We start from the raw sequence: 22,301 nt of genomic DNA, 5'->3' as shown, positions 1-22,301 counted from the left end.
CGCCCCCTGCTGGTGGGCTCAGGACAGTTTGACTTTAGTGTGCTTTGGCAACAAATTGGGATCAGATTTCTGAGATACACAGGAACAGGAGGAGGCCATTCAGCCCCTTGAGCCTGTCTGTCATTCAATGAGACCAGGGCTGATCTGTATCTTCACTCCATCTACCCTCCTTGGTTCTGTAACCCTTAATACCCTTACCCAACAAAAATCTATCCATCTCAGTTTTGAAATTTCCAATTGACCCCCAGCCTTGACAGCTTGTTGGGTGAGAGTTCCAGATTCCCACCACCCTTTGTGTGAAGAAGTGCTTCCTGACATCACCCCTGAATGGCCTGGCTCTAATTTTAAGGTTCTGCCCCCTTGTTCTGGACTCCCCCCACCAGAGGAAATAGTTTCTCTCTCTCCACCCCATCGAATCCTTTAATCATCTTAAACACCTCGATTAGATCACCCTTAATCTTTGATACTCGAGGGAATACAAGCCCAGTCTGTGCAACCTGTCCTCGGAATTTAACCCTTTTAGCCCCGGGTATCATTCTGGTGAATCTGCGCTGCTCCCCCTCCAAGGCCGAGATATCCTTCCTGAGGTGCGGGGGATACAGTCCACCTGAGAGGACAGACCGGGCCTTGGTTGAACATCTCATCAGAAAGACTGCATGCACCGACAGTGCCGCACTCCCTCGGCACTGTGCTGGAGTGCCAGCTTGGATTTTGTGCTCAACCAACAACGTTCTGACCCAGAGGCGACGGTGCTAGGCTGTACCCACTGAGCCACGGCTGACACCTCATTACTGTTGTTGTGACTAATATTGCACAGTGTGATTCCACCTCTCTCCCTCTGTTCTGAGCTCCCTCGTTCACTGGTAACTGTGAAGTTTCAATCTGTAAAACACTTAAGGACACTCACTTGTACCATGATTATATTCCGTGTTACAAAATGAATTTGTCTTCAATTCAACCAGTTAATCTATGTGAAAATGGAGGTTCCTGGAATGGCTTTACGTGTTCTTGCCAATGGCCGTATGAGGGACCGTACTGTGAATCGATATCTAATTCGGTCCCTGGTGAGTTGGATTTGTTTTATAATTTCTCTACATTGCTCACATATAATGGAATGCAGTGGCTGGCTTATGAAAAATTATCTTGAAGATTTACCGATAAAATATGGCGATCATTGCACCCCAATATTAACACGGGAACATTGCACCCCAATATTAACACAGGAACATCGCACCCCCATATTAACACGGGAACATTGCACCCCCATATTACAGTAACATGGGAACATTACACCCCAATATTAACATGGGAACATTGCACCCCAATATTAACACGGGAACATTGCGCCCCAATATTAACATGGGAACATTGCACCCCAATATTAACACGGGAACATTGCGCCTCAATATTAACATGGGAACATTGCACCCCAATATTAACACAGGAACATTGCACCCCAATATTAACACAGGAACATTGCACCCCAATATTAACACGGGAACATTGCACCCTAATATTAACACAGGAACATTGCACCCCAATATTAACACGGGAACATTGCACCCCAAAATTAACACAGGAACATTGCACCCCAATATTAACACAGGAACATTGCACCCCAATATTAACATGGGAACATTGCACCCCAATATTAACACAGGAACATTGCACCCCAATATTAACATGGGAACATTGCACCCTAATATTAACACAGGAACATTGCACCCCAATATTAACATGGGAACATTGCACCCCAATATTAACACAGGAACATTGCACCCCAATATTAACACAGGAACATTGCACCCCAATATTAACATGGGAACATTGCACCCCAATATTAACACAGGAACATTGCACCCCAATATTAACACAGGGTGCAGTGCTCGCTTCTGCTTTCCTCTAAATAGACACCGACAAGTGTTCACCTTACTGTTGTACAGTGTGAGGTACTGACACATGTTGCAATGTATTACAGGAAACGTGACTTATGCGATCAGAGTGACAGTGGAGATAGTGAACAGAAATTACTCTATTAAATTGGAGAATCGCACATCTGCACAGTTCATGAGCTTTTCAAAGGAATTTGAGGAACAGGTTGGAAGCTTTCAACGTATTTGTACTGGATAATAAGTGCCGGAAATTGTTTTGAAAATAATCTATTCACCTCTTATCATGTTCCAATTACCCTTCGCATTTAGATATCAATAGTTGAATGTCTGGAAATAAAAACCCCTGTTACACTTGAACCACCCCACCCCTCCATATAGAATTGATAGAGGAGTTACTTTGGAGGCTGGTAGGAGCCTGTCTGCTGGCTACTGAACTGAACCAGCCCTAACTAAAGTGATAAACAGCCTCCTCTGTGACGGAGACTGTGGTAAACTATCCCTCCTCATCTACCGTGGCCACCCTGCAGCTTTTTTACATAGACATGGGGGGCGAAATCCGGTTGCTTTGCACCTCCTATTAGCGCCCCAGGGGGGCACTAACGGGGCGCATAGCTCCTAGCACCCGGGCGCGGTACCGCTAACGCCTCCCGCGAATTTCAGCAGGAGGTTAGCGGCAGTGGTAGCCGGTTGCGCCCCGTGGCGCTGCGCCCCCGGCAATGACGTCATCGCTGTGCGCAGCGCCCTGCTCGCGCACTTCGGTTGCGCCCCCTGACCTATCGCCGGATGATATGTCCAACAGGGTCAGGGTGGTGCTTTTGCAGCCGCGGCGGATCAAGTTAAAGGGCAGCCTTTTTTTGGCCCACTGCCAGCACCTGCTCCCTTCCCCTTCTTCGAGGTGCCGGCTACGATCGCTCAGCCGCTGTTTTCCCATACCCACCTCCCCGGTGGTCCAGCAGGGCCCTGGTGCGTGCAACGCTAGGCCCCTCCCCTATAATCAGAGGAGGGAAGCCTGCAATACCATGGCGCTACGTGCCGACACGCATGGCGCTGTTGCACGTAGCACCGTGAAATTCACTGGTAGCGCCCAAGAAGGAGGGGGATCACTTCCAGCAGCGCCCCCCCCCCGTCTCCTGCTTGGGGCGCTACCACTGAATTTACGGCGCAGGGGCGCTAATGTTTTCGGGGCGCCACCAAATTTCTCCCCCATTCTCCATCGAATTTTATATAGAATCTACAGCACAGAAACAGGCCATTCAGCCCAACCAGTCCATGACGGCGTTTATGCTCCACTCGAGCCTCTTTCCATCTTTCTTCACCTGACACTAGCAGAACCCGCTATTCCCTCCTCCCTCCTGTGCTTATCCAGCTTCCCCTTCAATGCATCTATGCTATTCACCTCAACCACTCCCTGTGGTAGCGAGTTCCATATTCTCACCACTCTATTTTAAGTTAATTGTTTCATTTAAATCTGTGCAATGATAAACCAAGATATTTCAAACTTCACTAGTATTTGCAGATGGAAAAATGCTTTGTGACAATATCAAGAAATACAAGAGCAACATGGTAATAAAGCTTCATTATTAAAATATATACATCTAAATTTTGAAGTGACTGTTATAAATCTCATCATTATAAAGAAACTACTCATGAAATAACACTGGACGGCCAGCTGGTGGCGCCGTCCAAGGAGTATAAATACTCGGGCGTGGGCCCAGCTCACCAGGGACATTTTGTAAGATAGGAACTAGTGAAGTACAACTAGACCTCCATGTTCTGAAACAAGTTGATTAAAGCCTTGCTTTATACTCAAACCAAGTGTGTAGTGAGTTTTATTACATTAGTGACATTTTATGATTAGAAGTAATTAAAAAAGGAAATATATTAAACACCCATTTGCAATCTGGCAGTCATTCTTTGTACATGAATCTAGTTATGTTTGCACTGCTCACAACAGATCCATGCATGTTTGCAGTTTTGAAAGATACGCCAATTACTCTTCGACCATTTTGATTCTTGTGCATATTCTTTCTCTAATCTCACACTGTGCACAAGGTTGGTGCCAAGACCTTTCTCCTCATCTCTGTGCTGTTTAGTCTGTTAGTGATCACAGGTGCCCTCCAATCAGCAGAATCTTTATGAAGTTCTAACTTTTGGCATGGTTGACCACACCATCTTCCTCCAATGCCTCTCCCCATTATTTAGCTGGGTGGGACTGCCCTCTCCTTGGTTCCACTCTTACCCATCTGATTGTAGCCAGAGTATCTCCAGCAACGGCTTCTCTTTCCGCCCCGCACCCTTACCTCTGGAGTCACCCAATGATCTGCTCCACTCAATCCCATTCCCCCTCTCTTTCCCCATTCAAACCATCGTACCTGTGTCACTCTCTGAAAGACTGCTCCACTCAATCCCATTCCCTTGCCCTTTCGTTCTCTGTCTCTTTCACACACATACATAAGTGTGTATATTTATCTACCAACCCTTTTTTCTCTTTCAGATGAAACTTATCTATCAGCATATCCCTGGATACACTACGGTAGAGATCACAAACACAAGGTAAGGATATCAGCAAAAATACTCTGCTCTGATAAATTTATATGATGTTTGACAAAGACTGACATGGAAGGTTCAATCTCATCTAATATTATATGTGCTTTAGTAACTAGATATAACATCCCTGTGGGAAACATTTCATGTAACCACAATGGTGCTTCAACATGGCTGACATGGTAGTTCTGGGTTAGACAGTTGTGGATTCAAATTAATTTCAGAGACTTGAGCATATAATCTAGGCTGACACTCCACTACAGTGCTGAGGGAGTGCTGCACTGTTGGGGGTGCCGTCCTTTAGATGGGACATAATGCTGAAGCCCCATCTGCCCTCTCAGGTTTCCCTTAACTAATTCATGGCACTAATGAGATCCTGGGCTTTATAAGTGGAGGCAGAGATTACAAAAGCAAGGAAGTTATGGTAAACTTTTATACATCACTCATTAGACCGCAGCCTGTGTCCAGTTCTGGGCACCACACTTCAGGAAGGATGCCAAGGCTTTGAAGAAGGTGCAGAGGAGATTTATCAGAATAATAATACCAGGGATGAGTGACTTCAGTTACGTGGAGAGACGAGAGAAGCTGGGATTGTTCTCCTTAGAGCAGAGAAGGTTAAGGGGAGATTTGATAGAGGTGTTTAAAATTATGAGGGGTTTAGATAAAGTAGATAGGGAGAAACTGTTTCCAGTGGCAGGAGGGTCGGTAATCAGAGGAAACAGATTGAAGATAATTGGCAAAAAAATCCAGCGGGGGGGGGGGGGTGGGGGGAGGATTTGAAATGTATTACCTGAAAATATTGGCCAACATTTCTCTCTCAACCAATTTCACCAAAAAAAAATAGATTAACTGCTCACTGGGTGCACAGGGAGGCAACGGAGATGGTCAAGGACATGGTGATTGGGGGATCAGGACTTGGTGCGGGTTGGGATGTGGGTGACAAAGTTTGGGATGAGTTGGAGTTGATGTAGATGGGACTTGAGAAGCTAGAAGTTGAGCATGGAGGTGACAAAGGCATGGATGAGGAGTGAGGTAAGGATCAGGCGAGGGTGGAATTTTGTAGAGGTGCAAACAAGTGCTCTTGCAATGGATGACCAAGGTTTGAAGCTCAGGGTCTAACAGGACTCCAAGGTTGTACACTTGTTGGGTTCTGCCTGAGGGAGTAACTGGGGAGGGGATTGAATTGGGAGCCAATTTACAGAAACATGCCTCAGGATTTGCCTATTTGCACCAATTTCCCCCCACGGGTCTTAAGGCGTAATCCAGATGAAATTCAGCTCCACCATAGCAGCTGGACCTTGCTCCAGATCCCATCGACCCCAGTAACATCACAGGAGAGCAGGTAGCACTGGACATAATTTACTGTGCCTTTTTATCCCCTTTCTTCATCTTGTTTTAAGTCAGGGCAGCATCATTGCTGATCACAAAGCTATTTTTAACATTGAAACGCTGAGGTTCGATGACAGCTTGATAAAAGTAACGGCGCAAAAGATTACAGCAGTCTTATACGACAGGAATTGCACCGACAAAACCAATCCAAGTAAGAATGCGGTTCTGCTCTCAATCGCGCTGTGCAGTCCTGTCGCACATCCACTTTAAACCGCTCATCTAAAATTCCTTAGCTGCGTGTTTTCATGTTCGGAGATAGCCGCCTGTGTTTGCAGTTTCCCTCCTTTCGAACTTATCTCGGAATGTGGTTGTGTTGCGCGCTGATCTAATCCCATCCTCCCTCCTTTAGAGCCGTGTTGTCCAATGGAAATCGCTGACTAGCCCCAGAGTTGGCTACGGTGACACCGTTTTGCTAATTTTAGTAGGAAATGCCTCCAAGTCACACAAACCATGCTGACTTGGACATGTAACGCCGTTCCTTCATCTCCGCTGGGTCAGAATCCTGGAACTCCCTAACCTAACCGCACTGCGGGAGCACCTTCACCATAAGAACATAAGATGTAGGAGCAGGAGTAGGTCATTTGGACCTTGGAACCTGCTCCATCATTCAATAAGATCATGGCTGAACTGATCTTGGCCTCAATTCCACTTCCCTGCCCGCTCCCCTTGACTCCATTACCATTCAAAAATCTGGACTGCAGTGGTTCAAGAAGTAGGTCCCACCAGATGATCTGGTCATTATCACATTGCTGTTTGTGAGAGCTTGCTGTGTGCAAATTGGCTGCCATGTTTCCTACAGTGACTACACTTCAAAAAGTACCTCATTGGCTGTGAAGTGCTTTGGGATGTCCTGAGGTCATGAAAGGCGCTATATAAATGCAAGCCTGTCTTTAGTTCTAAATTTTCCCTTTACAAAGATGAACCTGTGCCACCTCGTCCAGCTTGCTTAAGAAAAATTGTTCCAATTCATCACTCTAGCGATTGAGTGGTTTGCTGGACCACTTCAGAGGTCATTAACCAGCCGAGTCACATGTAGGCCAGTCCAGGAAGGGGTGGCAGGCTCCCTTCATTGAAGGCTCTCAATGAGCCAGTTGGGTTTTATCACATGTCAGCCCACGTTGATTGAATCCGTGGTCAGATTTCGAACTGAGAACCTCTGGGCTTCTAACTCAGCTCTACAACCACGACACCACACTTGATATACCGCCTTCATTTAGCATCCTGGGTTTGCTTTCTAAATCCCATTTATTTCTTAGAACAGATTTAAAACATGGCGGGGGTCATTTTCACCGTCACCAAATGCCCGATAATCTGCTGGGAGTGGATCGTCAGCCCGTTGATTTCATTGGGATCTACAAAGGGTGGCCGATTGGCTCTGAGGAGTTGGTGGAATTTGAACTCACAGTTCTCTGGATTATGAGCCCAGTAACATAACCACTGCACTACTGTACCCTTGAATTAAACAACACAATCTCAATGTTTTACTCATATTACTGTCCTGATATGTACAATTGTTGAATTGAAAGATTATTAAAAGCTTCTTCCGGGCATGTCTTAATTATTCTGTTTTTAATTGTGTAATAATCAATATTTCAGGTTACTGTCCAGGACTTCAACTCTCACCCAATTACAAAAATGTGTCATTCACAAATAATGACTTGACTGGTGAGTTTTACGTTCTCAAGACTACAATCTAAACTGTGTAGCAATTACATATAAAGAGCCCAAGGCCTCATGTATGACATTGGGATCATTTAAAATGATGTAGCCACTCCCACTTGATTATTGACCCGACGATTATTGACCCTCTACGAGCCGATTCTTTTCTTTGAAACTCTAATAATGTCTTGCTGTACCTTCTATGCCCTGACCTGCGTACCTCGGTGAGTGCCCAATCATGGAATCTGCCCAGGGTTGAGGGTCTTCAGTTATGTGGCGAGACTACAGAAGCTGGGATCATTCTCCCTAGCGCAAAGAAGGTTAAGGGGAGATTTAATAGAGCTGTTGAAAATTAGTTTTTTTATAAAGTAGAGAGGGAGAAACTGCATCCAGTGGCAGGAGGGTCGGTAGCCAGGGGACACAGATTTAAGATAATTGGCAAAAGAACCAGAGGGGGAGATGAGGAGAATGTTTTTACGCAGCGAGTTGTTGTGATCTGGAACGCGCTGCCTGAAAGGGCGGTGGAAGCAGATTCAATAGTAACTTTCAAAAGGGAATTGGATAAATACTGGAAAAGGAGAAATTTTCAGGGCTGTGGGGAAAGAGCAGGGGGGAGTGGGATTAATTGGAGAGCTCGTTCAAGGAGCCGACACGGGCACAATGGGCCGAATGGCCTCCTTCTGTTCTGTAAGATTCTGTGATAAATTCTGAATCACAAGTTGCACATCAAAAGTGTCAATTGTTCACTTAGTCTGTGCGGGTTGAAATTACCCTGTATTACGGTGGAAACATTAACCTGTTCGGGTGAAATTCCTCAGCTCGCTATTTTAATGAAGGTTACCTTGTGGATCTCACAGTTATTCCAACCCTGTTGTTTTGCTCTTGTCTATGTTTTCTTGTGTTAATTGATTGTCATGGATGATCGAGTTCAGCCTGCGTATACTGTGGAATCGACAGCTGTCTGTGTTTTGTGTGGACAATCACCATTTCTGGTCTCCAATCATGCTATCCGTGCAGGGCCTCAAACACTCGCTGATTAGAAATTGTCCCACAATGCATTGTGCGTTATCCCTTCATGCTGTTTCAACGCATGCCCAAAAGAGGGACTGCGCAATACATCGTGGGTGAGTGCCTCTGTCCGCAGGACCCCCTGGGGACTGCTCCTCCACGTGGTGGGAAGGCCTGCGTGCTCCTCGAACCTCGGCGGTAGTATAACTCCTGGTTGGGACACCCAAGCCAGGCAGGTCAAAAGGCAGGAAGGAGTCAGACTGAAGGAAGTGCACCGCCCTTCTGGTAGGGGATTGTGAGTCAGGCTAACGAACTGTCCACGGGGAAAATGCCAACCCAGAGGTAAGACAAATATAAATGGAGAGTCAGGATCTGCTGGATTAACACTAGGTGACACTCCAATTGGAGACCATTATCTTTGTCTGGAAGAAATGGGTTGCCTCATACGCCACAGCAGACTCTGACTGACTAACTGCATGAATGGGGGCGGAGGGTTCATACAGAAACACAGAAACCCCACAGTGCAGATAGAGGCCATTTCGGCCCATCGAGCCTGCACCGACACATGTCCCACCCTATCCCCGTAACCCGACGTATTTAATCCCCCTAACACTAAGGGTCAATTTATCATAGCCAACCTAACCCGCACATCTTTGGACTGTGGGAGGAAACCGGAGCACCCGGAGGAAACCCACGCAAACACGGGGAGAATGTGCAAACTCCACGCAGACAGTCACCCGAGGCTGGATTCGAACCCGGGTCCCTGTCGCTGTGAGGCAACAGTGCTAACCACTATGCCACCGTGCTGCCCAGGATACATGCAGGATACATTGGCAATATTGTGATCCAGTAATGGACTTTTGTTCAACAGTTGATTGCAGGGAGAATGTCGAAGACGACTTCAAGGACTATTTCACAGCCGAAAATACATCTTTGGGCTGGGTCTGCATGTCAAGGTGTCACAAAAACAGCAAAGACGCTTTGCAGTGCGGATACGGGAAGTGTGAGCTCACAACAAAAGGCCCCAAATGCTTGTAAGATTCGATTGATATTATCGTATTTGATTAGTAATGGAAAATTTAGCCAGGCCTAGCGTTGCCAACCCTGCAGGATTGTCTTGCAGTCTCTAGAGTTAAGGATTAATCTCCTGGACAATGCTGTGAGCAAACCCGGGAGAACAATCATCGGGGTATGAAAAAGAACTGTGTGCTTTTATCGTTTTCATTGAATACTTTTGTTTATTAGTTATTAAAATGTTGGGATGTAGGAAGAAAGCAGTCTGGGTGGGGAGGTTGAAGGTCATCTGATGATACCTCCAGGAATATGTCCAACTCGACTTCGCAACCGTAGTGAGGCCCGAAGTCCCATCAGAAGGGAGCACAGGTTACAGAATGGGCACAGCCCTACACCCTAATCCGGGAGTGGAGCCTTGAAAAATTTACCCTACAAGTGTTCTCTGTGATGCTGTTGATGCATCGCACTCTATTTGGCAATTACCTTACATGATCTTTCTGGCTAAAATGATGAAGTAATTTAGCTTGAGAAAGCCAAACCTTTATAAAAAGGGGTCCTGGATAGGTACTGAACTTTCACCTCTCTCTGGCCCAGGGTTGGATCTAGCAAAGACTGAGCGGATGAATGTTGTTTTTTTAATTCAATCTCAGGATGTGGGTGTTAAGTCCGTGAATGATTGAGACACGGACCAGCAGGAGTGAAAACAAACAAGTCTTTACTGGTGGAAGTCAATAGTGAAAACTAACAAACAGAGGCTCTCTAGCGCCTTTTATACAGGGGTGGTCACTGCCGGTACTGCAGTCTGAGACCAGTTATTCTCTTAAAGGTACATACACAACAGTGGGCATGGCTGTCAAGGCCTCCACTTATTGAGCACCCCTAGTTGCCCTGTTTGATGCATTTACTGCCCCTCCCTAATGGCCCTGAGTAGGTAGTGATATAAATGAAGGGCTTTCTAACCCCATGCTGTACCTGCCCTGGGAGTGTTTGATGGGACAGTGTAGAGGGAGCTTTACTCTGTATCTAACCCGTGCTGTACCTGCCCTGGGAGTGTTTGATGGGACAGTGTAGAGGGAGCTTTACTCTGTATCTAACCCCGTGCTGTACCTGCCCTGGGAGTGTTTGATGGGACAGTGTAGAGGGAGCTTTACTCTGTATCTAACCCGTGCTGTGCCTGCCCTGGGAGTGTTTGATGGGACAGTGTAGAGGGAGCTTTACTCTGTATCTAACCCGTGCTGTACCTGCCCTGGGAGTGTTTGATGGGACAGTGTAGAGAGAGCTTTACCCTGTATCTAACCCGTGCTGTACCTGTCCTGGGAGTGTTTGATGGGACAGTGTAGAGGGAGCTTTACTCTGTATCTAACCCATGCTGTACCTGCCCTGGGAGTGTGTGATGGGACAGTGTAGAGGGAGCTTTACTCTGTATCTAACCCGTGCTGTACCTGCCCTGGGAGTGTTTGATGGGACAGTGTAGAGGGAGCTTTACTCTGTATCTAACCCGTGCTGTACCTGCTCTGTGAGTGTTTGATGGGACAGTGTAGAGGGAGCTTTACTCTGTATCTAACCCGTGCTGTGCCTGCCCTGGGAGTGTTTGATGGGACAGTGTAGAGGGAGCTTTACTCTGCATCGAACCCATGCTGTACCTGCCCTGGGAGTGTTTGATGGGACAGTGTAGAGGGAGCTTTACTCTGTATCTAACCCGTGCTGTACCTGCCCTGGGAGTGTTTGATGGGACAGTGTAGAGGGAGCTTTACTCTGTATTTAACCCGTGCTGTACCTGCCCTGGGAGTGTTTGATGGGACAGTGTAGAGGTAGCTTTACTCTGTATCTAACCCATGCTGTACCTGCCCTGGGAGTGTTTGATGGGACAGTGTAGAGGGAGCTTTACTCTGTATCTAACCCATGCTGTACCTGCCCTGGGAGTGTTTGATGGGACAGTGTAGAAGGAGCTTTACTCTGTATCTAACCCATGCTGTACCTGCCCTGGGAGTGTTTGATGGGACAGTGTAGAGGGAGCTTTACTCTGTATCTAACCCGTGCTGTACCTGCCCTGGGAGTGTTTGATGGGACAGTGTAGAGGGAGCTATACTTTGTATCTAACCCGTGCTGTACCTGCGCTGGGACTGTTTGATGGGACAGTGTACAGGGAGCTTTACTCTGTATCTAACCCGTGCTGTACCTGCCCTGGGACTGTTTGATGGGACAGTGTAGACGGAGCTTTACTCTGTACCTAACCTATGCTGTACCTGCCCTGGGAGTGTTTGATGGGACAGTGTAGAGGGAGCTTTACTCTGTATCTAACCCGTGCTGTACCTGCCCTGGGAGTGTTTGATGGGACAGTGTAGAGGGAGCTTTACTCTATCTAACCCATGCTGTACCTGCCCTGTGAGTGTGTGCTGGGACAGTGTAGAGGGAGCTTTACTCTGTATCTAACCCGTGCTGTACCTGCCCTGGGACTGTTTGATGGGACAGTGTAGAGGGAGCTTTACTCTATCTAACCCGTGCTGTACCTGCCCTGTGAGTGTGTGCTGGGACAGTGCAGAGGGAGCTTTACTCTCCATCTAACCCATGCTGTACCTGCCTTGGGAGTGTTTGATGGGACAGTGTAGAGGGAGGTTTACTCTGTATCTAACCCGTGCTATACCTGCCCTGGGAGTGTTTGATGGGACAGTGTAGAGGGAGCTTTACTCTGTATCTAACCTGTGCTGTACCTGCCTTGGGAATGTTTGATGGGACAGTGTAGAGAGAGCTTTATGCTGTATCTAACCCGTGCTGTACCTGCCCTGGGAGTGTTTGATGGGACAGTGTAGAGGAAGCTTTACTCTGTATCTAACCCGTGCTATACCTGCCCTGGGAGTGTTTGATGGGACAGTGTAGAGGGAGCTTTACTCTGTATCTAACCTGTGCTGTACCTGCCTTGGGAATGTTTGATGGGACAGTGTAGAGAGAGCTTTATGCTGTATCTAACCCGTGCTGTACCTGCCCTGGGAGTGTTTGATGGGACAGTGTAGAGGAAGCTTTACTCTGTATCTAACCCATGCTGTACCTGCCGTGGGAGTGTTTGATGGGACAGTGTAGAGGGAGCTTTACTCTGGAACTGTATTTTAGTTCAGTAATTTCAAGTGAGTTTATTTTTGGTTTCAGTTGCGACACGTCAAAGGACTACTGGTACATTGGGGAAAACTGCCAGTTCCCGGTCAATATACTGGCGCTAATCCTGGTGACGGTAGCGGTGGCTCTGATAATTATAGTCATGCTGACATTGGCGATAGTGTACTGCACAATATACCGACACATGATCAAGGGAGATTACACATTAAGGTACCTCCTAATGTCTCCTTCTTTGGGTCTCTCTATTTTTGTATGATAATCGCTCATGTGAAGTGCCTTAGGATGTTTTACTATATTAAATGTGCTGTATAAATGCAAGTACATTAATCCCAGTACATTAATCCTCAAATTGAAGCCCATTCCCAGTACATTAATCCTCCCATTGAGGCCCATTCCCAGTACATTAATCCTCCCATTGAAGCCCATTCCCAGTACAATAATCCTCCCACTGAAGCCCATTCCCAGTACATTAATCCTCCCATTGAAGCACATTCCCAGTACATTAACTCTCCCATTGAAGCCCATTCCCAGTACATTAATCCTCCCATTGAAGCCCATTCCCAGTACATTAATCCTCCCATTGAAGCCCATTCCCAGTACATTAATCCTCCCATTGAAGCCCATTCCCAGTACATTAGTCCTCCCATTGAAGCCCATTCCCAGTACAATAATCCTCCGACTGAAGCCCATTCCCAGTACATTAATCCTCCCATTCAAGCCCATTCCCAGTACAATAATCCTCTGACTGAAGCCCATTCCCAGTACAATAATCCTCCCATTGAAGCCCATTCCCAGTACATTAATCCTCCCATTGAAGCCCATTCCCAGTACATTAATCCTCCCATTGAAGCCCATTCCCAGTACATTAATCCTCCCATTGAAGCCCATTCCCAGTACATTAAGCCTCACATTGAAGCCTATTCCCAGTAAATTAATCCTCCCGTTGAAGCCAATTCACAGTACATTAATCCTCCCATTGAAGCCCATTCGCAGTACATTAATCCTCCCATTGAAGCCCATTCCCAGTACATTAATCCTCCCATTGAAGACCATTCCCTGTACATTAACTCTCCCATTGAAGCCCATTCCCAGTACATTAATCCTCCCATTGAATCCCATTCCCAGTACATTAATCCTTCCATTGAAGCCCATTCCCAGTACATTAATCCTCCCATTGAAGCCCATTCCCAGTACATTAATCCTCCCATTGAAGCCCATTCCCAGTACATTAACTCTCCCATTGAAGCCCATTCCCAGTACATTAACTCTCCATTGAAGCCCATTCCCAGTACATTAATCCTCCCATTGAAGCCCTTTCCCAGTACATTAATCCTCCCATTGAAGCCCATTCCCAGTCCATTAATCCTCCGATTGAAGCACATTCCCAGTTCATTAATCCTCCCATTAAAGCCCATTCCCAGTACATTAATCCTCCCATTGAAGCCCAATCCCAGTACATTAATCCTCCCATTGAAGCCCATTCCCAGTACATTAATCCTTCCATTGAAGCCCATTCCCAGTACATTAATCCTCCCATTGAAGCCCATTCCCAGTACAATAATCCTCCCATTGAAGCCCATTCCCAGTACATTAATCCTCCCATTGAAGCCCATTCCCAGTACATTAATCCTCCCATTGAAGCCCATTCCCAGTACATTAATCCTCCCATTGAAGCCCATTCCCAGTACATTAATCCTCGCATTGAAGCCCATTCCCAGTACATTAATCCTCCCATTGAAGCCCATTCCCAGTACAATAATCCTCCCATTGAAGCCCATTCCCAGTACATTAAACCTCCCATTGAAGCCCATTCCCAGTACATTAATTCTCCCATTGAAGCTCATTCCCACTACATTAATCCTTCCATTGAAGCCCATTCCCAGTACATTAATCCTCCAATTGAAGCCCATTCCCAGTACATTATTTCTCCCATTGAAGCCCATTCCCAGTACATTAATCGTCCCATTGAAGCCCATTCCCAGTACATTAATCGTCCCATTGAAGCCCATTCCCAGTACATTAATCCTCCCATTGAAGCCCATTCCCAGTACATTAATCCTCCTATTGAAGCCCATTCCCAGTACATTAATCCTCCCATTGAAGCCCATTCCCAGTACATTAATCCTCCCATTGAAGCCCATTCCCAGTACATTAATCCTCCCATTGAAGCCCATGCCCAGTATATTAATCCTCCCATTGAAGCCCATTCCCAGTACATTAACTCTCCCATTGAAGCCCATTCCCAGTACATTAATCCTTCCATTGAAGCCCATTCCCAGTACATTAATCCTCCCATTGAAGCCCATTCCCAGTACATTAACTCTCCCATCAAAGTCCACCTCCAGTACATTAATCCTCCCATTGAAGCCCATTCCCAGTACATTAATCCTCCCATTGAAGCCCATTCCCAGTACAGTAATCCTCCCATTGAAGCCCATTCCCAGTATATTAATTCTCCCATTGAAGCCCATTCCCAGTACATTAATCCTCCCATTGATGCCCATTCCCAGTACAATAATCCTCCAATTGAAGCCCATTCCCAGTACATTAATCCTCCCATTGAAGCCCATTCCCAGTACAATAATCCTCCCATTGAAGCCCATTCCCAGTACATTAATCCTCCCATTGAAGCCCATTCCCAGTACATTAATTCTCCCATTGAAGCTCATTCCCACTACATTAATCCTTCCATTGAAGCCCATTCCCAGTACATTAATCCTCCAATTGAAGCCCATTCCCAGTACATTATTTCTCCCATTGAAGCCCATTCCCAGTACATTAATCCTCCCATTGAAGCCCATTCCCAGTACAATAATCCTCCAATTGAAGCCCATTCCCAGTACATTAATCGTCCCATTGAAGCCCATTCCCAGTACATTAATCGTCCCATTGAAGCCCATTCCCAGTACATTAATCCTCCCATTGAAGCCCATTCCCAGTACATTAATCCTCCTATTGAAGCCCATTCCCAGTACATTAATCCTCCCATTGAAGCCCATTCCCAGTACATTAATCCTCCCGTTGAAGCCCATTCCCAGTACATTAATCCTCCCATTGAAGCCCATGCCCAGTATATTAATCCTCCCATTGAAGCCCATTCCCAGTACATTAACTCTCCCATTGAAGCCCATTCCCAGTACATTAATCCTTCCATTGAAGCCCATTCCCAGTACATTAATCCTCCCATTGAAGCCCATTCCCAGTACATTAACTCTCCCATCAAAGTCCACCTCCAGTACATTAATCCTCCCATTGAAGCCCATTCCCAGTACATTAATCCTCCCATTGAAGCCCATTCCCAGTACAGTAATCCTCCCATTGAAGCCCATTCCCAGTATATTAATTCTCCCATTGAAGCCCATTCCCAGTACATTAATCCTCCCATTGAAGCCCATTCCCAGTACATTAATCCTCCCATTGAAGCCCATTCCCAGTACATTAATCCTCCCATTGAAGCCCATTCCCAGTACATTAACTCTCCCATTGAAGCCCATTCCCAGTACATTAATCCTTCCATTGAAGCCCATTCCCAGTACATTAATCCTCCCATTGAAGCCCATTCCCAGTACATTAACTCTCCCATCAAAGTCCACCTCCAGTACATTAATCCTCCCATTGAAGCCCATTCCCAGTACATTAAGCCTCCCATTGAAGCCCATTCCCAGTACAATAATCCTCCCACTGAAGCCCATTCCCAGTACATTAATCCTCCCATTGAAGCCTATTCCCGGTACATTAATCCTCCCATTGAAGCCCATTCCCAGTACATTAATCCTCCCATTGAAGCCCATTCCCAGTACATTAATCCTCCCGTTGAAGCCCATTCCCAGTACATTAATCCTCCCATTGAAGCCCATGCCCAGTATATTAATCCTCCCATTGAAGCCCATTCCCAGTACATTAACTCTCCCATTGAAGCCCATTCCCAGTACATTAATCCTTCCATTGAAGCCCATTCCCAGTACATTAATCCTCCCATTGAAGCCCATTCCCAGTACATTAACTCTCCCATCAAAGTCCACCTCCAGTACATTAATCCTCCCATTGAAGCCCATTCCCAGTACATTAATCCTCCCATTGAAGCCCATTCCCAGTACAGTAATCCTCCCATTGAAGCCCATTCCCAGTATATTAATTCTCCCATTGAAGCCCATTCCCAGTACATTAATCCTCCCATTGATGCCCATTCCCAGTACAATAATCCTCCAATTGAAGCCCATTCCCAGTACATTAATCCTCCCATTGAAGCCCATTCCCAGTACAATAATCCTCCCATTGAAGCCCATTCCCAGTACATTAATCCTCCCATTGAAGCCCATTCCCAGTACATTAATTCTCCCATTGAAGCTCATTCCCACTACATTAATCCTTCCATTGAAGCCCATTCCCAGTACATTAATCCTCCAATTGAAGCCCATTCCCAGTACATTATTTCTCCCATTGAAGCCCATTCCCAGTACATTAATCCTCCCATTGAAGCCCATTCCCAGTACAATAATCCTCCAATTGAAGCCCATTCCCAGTACATTAATCGTCCCATTGAAGCCCATTCCCAGTACATTAATCGTCCCATTGAAGCCCATTCCCAGTACATTAATCCTCCCATTGAAGCCCATTCCCAGTACATTAATCCTCCTATTGAAGCCCATTCCCAGTACATTAATCCTCCCATTGAAGCCCATTCCCAGTACATTAATCCTCCCGTTGAAGCCCATTCCCAGTACATTAATCCTCCCATTGAAGCCCATGCCCAGTATATTAATCCTCCCATTGAAGCCCATTCCCAGTACATTATCTCTCCCATTGAAGCCCATTCCCAGTACATTAATCCTTCCATTGAAGCCCATTCCCAGTACATTAATCCTCCCATTGAAGCCCATTCCCAGTACATTAACTCTCCCATCAAAGTCCACCTCCAGTACATTAATCCTCCCATTGAAGCCCATTCCCAGTACATTAATCCTCCCATTGAAGCCCATTCCCAGTACAGTAATCCTCCCATTGAAGCCCATTCCCAGTATATTAATTCTCCCATTGAAGCCCATTCCCAGTACATTAATCCTCCCATTGATGCCCATTCCCAGTACAATAATCCTCCAATTGAAGCCCATTCCCAGTACATTAATCCTCCTATTGAAGCCCATTTCCAGTACAATAATCCTCCCATTGAAGCCCATTCCCAGTACATTAATCCTTCCATTCAAGCCCATTCCCAGTACATTAATCCTCCCATTGAAGCCTATTCCCGGTACATTAATCCTCCCATTGAAGCCCATTCCCAGTACATTAATCCTCCCATTGAAGCCCATTCCCAGTACATTAACTCTCCCATCAAAGCCTATCCCCAGTACATTATTCCTCCTGTTGAAGCCCATTCCCACCAGTACATTATTCCTCCCAGTCCCAGTACATTCACAACTCCCCGCAGAGATTAATGGTGTTTGTTACACACGGTTGCGAAGAATTTGCTCATACTGTCCTTGGGTTTGGGTGCAACACTTCGAGAGCAATCAGGTTTGGGGGGGGCGGGGGGGGGGGAAATCGCACACAAGTGATCCATCCTGGTACGGTATTATAGTTTTATTCTACTGGTACTAGTAATCCAGAGAACGTGAGTTCAAATCCCAACATGGCAGTTTGAGAATTTGAATTCCGTTTTAAGAAATCTGAAAATAAACAGCTGGTTTCAGTAAAAGTGACCATGGGGCTGTCGGATTGTCGTTAAAACCCAACTGGTTCACTCATGTCCTTTAGGGCAGGAAACCTGCCATCTATACCAGGTCTGGGCCTGTATGTGACTCCAGTCCTACACCAATGTGGCTGACTCTTAGCTGCCCTCCGTTGTGCCTGACTGCTTCATTTCAAGAAGAAGGCTCACCCCGAGCTCTCAGGGCAATGAGGGATGAGCATTAAATGCCGGCCTTACCAGCGATGCCTACTCATTTATGAATAAATTAAAATTAAAATCGAGCAGGCTCCATATGTGTGCGCGATTTCCCCCTCCCCCGTCCAATGTTTCTCCGCGGTCCGGACCCAGGAGCTCCTGCAACAGGGAAATCTGTTCGGTATCACTCTGAGTCTGTACATCCACTGACACTAATAGAGGGCAACACCTTTTGCAATTTAACAGGGAGAAGAGAGAAAAACAGATGTTAGATCGGTGGGAGGCCGACGAGTGGGAATGGCGTATGTCCCGAGGTTTAACCCTGGGAAACCCTACTGCTGTGAACTTCCATGGTAAGACACAACATCTTTCGAGTTGTGTGGTTGATAAACTGTCGGGACGTGCCTGAAGTTAGAATGACACCGGCAGGGGAGACAGTCTAAGAAACTGTCTCCCAAATGGCGGTGAAATTACTTCTTTCAAGTGTAACTTACTTTGGACGATTGAAAGGTAACAGAAGCCTCCCCCCGAGGGATTGAAAGCACCAAAGATATCTGGGCGCTGGGATCCTACATCACTCGGAGTCTGGGTCTGGGTGCTGGGATCTGGGTGCTAAGGTCTGGGATTCTGCGGGCTCGGAGATTCTGGGTGCTGGGATCCTGCATCGCTCGGATTCTGGGATCTGGGTGCTGGGGCCTGTGTCTGAATGTTGGATTCTGGAATACTGTGAGACTCGGAGTGGGGGGTGGAGGTGGGGGGGGACTGATTCCCAGCATCTCTTCGGGGAGGCCTGGCTGCAGAACAATCTCAGTGCTATGGACCTGAGGCAGGTGTAGACTGTCCAATGATGTGGAGAATATGAGACCTACTAACAGCTGTGTTCCAATATCCAGGTGGATCCAGGGGTGTGGAATTGAAGAACCTCTCCCCTAGACTGCAAGCCGTGAACTCATTTTCTGAAGTAGGACTTCTTTAGGTAATCTGACCGTTGGGATTCCATAGCCCAGAAATGGAATGGCGTGGGAAATTGTTCTGCGGCCTCATTAACATGGTAGCTGTTGTGTATGTAATATGTGTGCTACTTTGAACCTATGGACAGGACTGCACTACTTGTTGGGCGTAGTGATACGCAGTACCACTCCTGGCCATAGGGGTATAAATAGTACTGTGGGTACTGATCTCCCCTCAGTTCCCGCCTGTGGGCATGAAGTAAAGACCTACGTATAGTCCCTACCTCCAACCAGTAAAGACCTGTTTGAGTTATACGTTTAAGTCTTTGTGTTAATTGTTCAATACAATACACATACTTAACAGTAGCGGTGAGCTGCGGGAACCATACGAGGTCTCAGAGGCAGCTCGGCAGTCACGGGAGGGGGCGGGGGTGTTGGGCAGCAAGATCGGTTTGCTCGGAGGCTGACTGAGGCCCTATGATGAATCGGGGTGGGGGTGAGGCAATTTGGCCGGGGTGGGGTGGGGGGGTGGGGGGGGGCGGCGAGCGGTGGCCAAGGGCAGCAGCCTCCAATTATAACGTGGACTCGGGGACAGGGGGGTGGGGGCCGCAGCCCTCAGCTCACTTCAGAGGCATTCAACCAAGTATAATGCAGAAATAAACATTCAGAATAGGAGGAGGCCATTCAGCCCCTCGAGCTTACTCCTCCATTCAACTAGATCAGGGATGATCTGTACCTCAACTCCATTTACCCGCCTTCGCTCCATATTCCTTACCCAACAAGAATCTATCATTCTCACTGTTGCTCCAATTGACCCCCATTATTTACAGCCTTTTGGGGGGAGATTTCCACCAGCCTTTGTGTGAAAAGGGCTTTTTCATTTCACTCCCGAATGGCCGAGTTCTAATTTTATGCTCCTTCGTTCTTGATTCTCCCACAAGGGGAAATAATTTCTCTGTAGCTACCCTATACATCCTTTTAACATTTTAAACATCTCGATCAGATCACCCCTCAACCTCTTTGACCAAGCTTTTGGTCACCTGTCCTAATATCACCTGATGTGGCTCAGTGTCAAATTTCGTCTGATAACGCTCCTATGAAGCGCCTTGGGACTTTTTAATTACGTAAAAGGCGCTGGATAAATGCAAGTTGTTGTTGGCGTTTTATACTCGAGGGAATACAAGCATTGTCTGTGTAACCTGTCCGTGTAATTTAACCCTTTTAGCCTTTTCTGGTGAATCTGCACTGCTGCCCCTCCAACAACAACAACAACAGGAAATCAGCTTCCGACCACATATCCGCAGCATAACAAAGACCGCCTACTTCCACCTCCGTAACATCGCCCGTCTCCGCCCTTGCCTCAGCTCATCCACTGCTGAAACCCTCATCCATGCCTTTGTTGCCGTTAGACTTGACTATTCCAACGCACTCCTGGCTGGTCTCCCACATTCTACCCTACGTAAACTTGAGGTCATCCAAAACTCGGCTGCCCGTGTCCTAACTCCCACCAAGTTCAGTTCACCCATCACCCCTGTGCTCGCTGACCTACATTGGCTCTCCTACATTAAGCAAGGCCTCAATTTCAAAATTCTCATCCTTGTTTCCAAATCCCTCCATGGTCCTCGCCCCTCCCTATCTCTGTAATCTCCTTCAGCCCCACCCGAGATATCTGCGCTCTTCTAATTCTGCCCTCTTGAGCATCCCTGATGATAATCGCTCAACCAATAGTGTGTTTGATGTAGTCTATATGGATTTTAGCAAGGCTTTTGATAAGGTCCCGCATGGCAAACTTGTCACGAAAGTAAAAGCCCATGGGTTCCAAGGCAAAGTTGCAAGTTGGATCCAAAATTGGCTCAGAGGCAGGAAACAAAGGGTAATGGTCGAAGGGTGTTTTTGTGACTGGAAGGCTGTTTCCAGTGGGGTTTCGCAGGGCTCAGTACTGGGTCCTTTGCTTCTTGTGGTACATATCAATGATTTGGACTTGAATGGGATATTGGCGTGCATGTCCACAGATCCCTAAAGGTAGCAGGACAGGTAGATAAGGTGGTTAAGAAAGGATACGAGATACTTGCCTTTATTAGCCAAGACATAGAAAATAAAAGCAGGGAGGTTATGCTTGAACTGTATAAAACACTAGTTAGGCCGCAGCTAGAATATTGCGTGCAGTTCTGGTCACCACATTACAGGAAGGATGTGATTGCACTAGAGGGGGTGCAGAGGAGATTTATGAGGATGTTGCCTGGGCTGGGGAATTTTAGCTATGAGGAAAGATTGGATAGGCTGGGGTTGTTTTCTTTGGAACAGAGGAGGCTGAGGGGAGACCTAATTGAGGTGTATAAAATGAGGAGGGGCCTGGATAGAGTGGATTGGAAGGACCCATTTCCCTTAGCAGAAGGGTCAGTAACCGGGGGGCATAGATTTAAAGTAATTGGTCGGAGGTTTAGAGGGGATTTGAGGAGAAATTTCTTCACCCAGAGGGTGATAGGGGTCTGGAACTCACTGCCTGAAAGGGTGATAGAGGCAGAGACCGTCATCACATTTAAAAAGTACATGGATATGCACTTGAAGTGCCGTAACCGACAGGGCTACGGACCAAGTGCTGGAAAGTGGGATTAGGGTGGATAGCTCTTTGTCGGCCAACACGGACAAGATGGGCCAAATGGCTTCCTTCTGTGCCATAAATTTCTATGATTCTATGATGGTGGCTGTGCCTTCTGTTGCCTAGGCCCTAAGCTCTGGAATTCCCTCCCTAAACCTTTCCGCCTCGCTACCTCTCTTTCCTCCTTTAAGAGTCTCCTTAAAATCCACCTCTTTGACCAAGCTTTTGGTCACCTGCCCTAATTTCTCCTT

The 22,301-nt window shown here is 46.7% G+C and overlaps 1 protein-coding gene across 1 annotated transcript in view; it reads left to right on the top strand.

The window, feature by feature from the left end:
• LOC147082108 (uncharacterized) overlaps positions 1 to 22,301 on the top strand; it is a 75,155-nt gene that overhangs the window by 44,239 nt on the left and 8,615 nt on the right. Inside the window, exons 13-21 of the mRNA XM_085980440.1 lie at positions 963 to 1,064; positions 1,979 to 2,097; positions 4,387 to 4,445; positions 5,837 to 5,976; positions 7,422 to 7,490; positions 9,364 to 9,526; positions 12,651 to 12,827; positions 18,748 to 18,854; positions 19,395 to 19,477. Coding sequence (XP_085836566.1) covers positions 963 to 1,064; positions 1,979 to 2,097; positions 4,387 to 4,445; positions 5,837 to 5,976; positions 7,422 to 7,490; positions 9,364 to 9,526; positions 12,651 to 12,827; positions 18,748 to 18,854; positions 19,395 to 19,477 — 1,019 coding nt within the window. The remainder of the gene's footprint in view (positions 1 to 962; positions 1,065 to 1,978; positions 2,098 to 4,386; positions 4,446 to 5,836; positions 5,977 to 7,421; positions 7,491 to 9,363; positions 9,527 to 12,650; positions 12,828 to 18,747; positions 18,855 to 19,394; positions 19,478 to 22,301) is intronic.

This window comes from Somniosus microcephalus, unplaced genomic scaffold (assembly GCF_052327205.1).
Source record: "Somniosus microcephalus isolate GS21.2 unplaced genomic scaffold, FLI_Smic_1.0 scaffold172, whole genome shotgun sequence".
NCBI lineage: Eukaryota > Metazoa > Chordata > Chondrichthyes > Squaliformes > Somniosidae > Somniosus > Somniosus microcephalus.
Note: the sequence above shows the minus strand (reverse complement) of the source record. Positions and strands in the feature narration are given on the sequence as shown.